Genomic DNA, 3,266 nt, shown 5'->3' on the forward strand with positions numbered 1-3,266 from the left:
TAAAAAATATAAATTTTTTTAAATGTATAAAATAAATGAAAAAATTTTTTTAAATTTTATTTTAATGTATAGTAGAAAAAATTTAAATTCATAATTATTTATAAAATTATTTATAAAAATGAATAAACATTTATTATAAAAAAAATGTAGAATCTTTAATAAATGATAATAATAATATTTTTTTAAATTTATGAAATATAAAATTCTAACAAAATAATATTAGAAGAGCACTATCAATAGCTATATAAAGATTAGAACTTGATTTTCTATTTATAAAATATAATCATATTGTAAACTCATTCAATTAATCTATTTATTTAATATTTATATATAGGTTAAACATAAGAAGTTTTATTACATATATCAATTATTTTTTGTTTGTAAAAAATCTATATTAGAATAAAATATTTTATGTGTCCTTATTGTTGAACTTATTAGATGTTTACTATAATTTCATTTAAATTTTTAGAGAACTAATCATAAAATTTTTCTGTAAAAATCAATTTTTTTTTATGAATTAAAAAAACTATCAATATCAATATTAATAATTTTTTGTATACATATAGGTTAAAGAATTGACAACTGTGGTTGATGCCATGATGAGTTCTAATGTAGGAAGTTTTGAAATCAATGACATGGACAAAGAAGTTACTAAAACAAAGATTATAAGCAATACATGTAATAATACAGATTATATACATGTAAAGTGTAATGAACTTGTTAAGAACGAGTGCTTTGTACTTTGTAATAAGAGTAGTGATGTGAATACAAGTGAAAATCAATCTTCAGAAGGTAATACAATTAGTGATTCTCCTGAACAAGAATTAGAACATATATTGTATGAAGAGTCACAAGATTTTGAAATTAATGCAGAACAAACTAATACATTATTTTCAGTAGGTAATTCTACAAAATTAATGGGAAATGAAAATTTAATTCTATTAACAAATGATAAAATGAAAGAAATATCAAATGAGGAAATAGAATATCCTGGAAATAGAATAACAAATAGTGATACTTTGTGTACAAATAACGAATTAAAACCTATATTATATGAACAATGCTGTGATCTTTCAGATATTGACGAATGTGAAGAAAGTTCTATGTCATTATCACAATCTTGCCTTCAACAAATTGAAAAAGACTTTGCACAATATAAATTTGAAGGTGCTGATGTTCCTAATAAAGTAGGAAAATGTATTAAAGTTTACACTCATAAAAGACGAAAATCTATAGATGAAATAAAAAATAAATTAACAGATATGAATAACATAATTCAGAATCCACCATCTACTGATTGTATAGACTTATTGGATGAGCCGTCCACTACTGATATACCAGTTACACTTTTAACATCGCTAGATATGGAGAGTGCTGAATATATTATAAGTTTAAATACTAAAAATATTCAATCTATAGTAGGAACTACTTTAACAGAACAGCATACATTAAGCAAATGTAAAGAATTAGAAGAAATTATTGAATGTAATGCACAACAAGATAATATAAATAAAACAGAATTAAATACTCAAGATACTGAAATTTCTAATTGTTCAAAACCAATATTACGAAGAAGTTTACGATTAAATCAACAAGAAATAGAAGAAACTATAAATAATAATGAAACTATTAAAACTTCTACTGAAAGAAAAGAACATTTTAAAAAATCAAATTTTTCAAATAAAACGGAATTATGTATTAAAAGAAAACGTAAAATAAAGGACATAGATCGTAAAGTTCCAGAACAAGTTATTAATAATGTAATACAACCTATTAAGAAAACATTTAATAATTCTCGTAGAAATACAAAATTAATTGTTAAAAAAAATAAATGTATAATATCTAATAAAGAAAAAAATGAGCAAACAGTTAAAATAACAAGTAAATTAAAATGTGGCATATCAGAAACAACAAATATTGATTCCATTTTTACGTTACCTAAATTAAATACAATAGAACATATAAATCGTGCATTATGGGGTGATATGACAGATTTTGCAGAAGATTATAAAAATAGAATAAATTTGCTAGAAAATTCACCAAATACAGAAATTCCATTTGCAGTTGGTTTATTACCATTACGTACTGCTTTAGAAAAAATGCAAGCAACACCAGATTATCAACCTCGCAAAACTCGTTCATCTGTAGCACCAATAAGACAAGAAATTAATAATCTTAAGAGAAAGAATTGTACTCATTTAGTTAAAGTTACAGATTCAAAAAAACAAAATATGTGTATTAATGATCCAAAAGAAAATGCAAAAGCAGTTTGTCATATTCAAATTAGAACAGCGCCATCACAGTACGTACGAACTCGTAAAAAATATCTTTCGACAGATATAAATTCATTGGAATCGCCGATTATAATTAATAAAAATTAATAAGTATTAAAGAATTACATAATGATAATAATTCAATATAATATTCTTGAATGTGAATGTCAAAGGATAAAAGAGAACGCATAATTTTATGCATGTTATTTTATATTTTAAAAAACATATTTTTAATATGGAACTTCTTGTATATAAAACACAGATATAAAAAATAGATATGCGATAAACTATTTAGGTACATGTAGTTCCTTGATTTCTATAAGAATTCAAGATATATTTTTTTTATTTTATTTGAGCGTATATGTATACGCGCATGTGCTTACTTGGCCATATTTTTTAATTTATATTAAATATTTCTATACGTGTATTAAATACTATTAAGAAAATAAATATAATTATTTTCTTCATTGAATGAAGAAATATTAACTCTCGATAAATAAATATATTTTTTGTAACTTCCGAAAATAATTTGAATCGTGTATATTTATAATTCCTTTTCTTTATTATAGCTTCTTAAAATTCTGTGATATTTGTTATTATTATTCTTATTGAAACTCTACTTCATTATACAATTGTTCAATCCATTCAAATGTTTAAAGATTTATCATCAAAAATAAAAATCTCTTTGAAGAAATTCGAAAATAAAATTTTATTTTGAATATAAACAACATATTTATAAATTATAAATTATTTATAATGGATTAATATAAAATAGTTACAAAATAATATTTTTTTTATTATATTTTTAAAGTTTCTAATATCTAATTGAATTAATATTTGAAATAAGGCTATTAATTAATCTGTATTCTATTTAATTAATAATATAAAATAATATATTTTTATTATAAATATTTGAAATAAAAACGTATTATTTGATACACGTATAGTTTTATGTGTGTGTATATATATATATATATATATATAATATGTATA

At 21.4% G+C, this 3,266-nt stretch overlaps 1 protein-coding gene across 1 annotated transcript in view; it reads left to right on the forward strand.

Moving 5' to 3' along the window:
- Positions 1-2,793, forward strand: part of LOC102674828 (MATH and LRR domain-containing protein PFE0570w-like) — a 5,622-nt gene extending 2,829 nt beyond the window's left edge. The window contains exon 3 of the mRNA XM_031510532.1: positions 567-2,793. Within this exon, the coding sequence (XP_031366392.1) occupies positions 567-2,381 (1,815 nt within the window). The 3' untranslated portion in view covers positions 2,382-2,793. The remainder of the gene's footprint in view (positions 1-566) is intronic.
- The last annotated feature ends 473 nt before the right edge of the window (positions 2,794-3,266 follow it).

This window comes from Apis dorsata, unplaced genomic scaffold, assembly GCF_000469605.1.
Source record: "Apis dorsata unplaced genomic scaffold, Apis dorsata 1.3 scaffold_235, whole genome shotgun sequence".
NCBI lineage: Eukaryota > Metazoa > Arthropoda > Insecta > Hymenoptera > Apidae > Apis > Apis dorsata.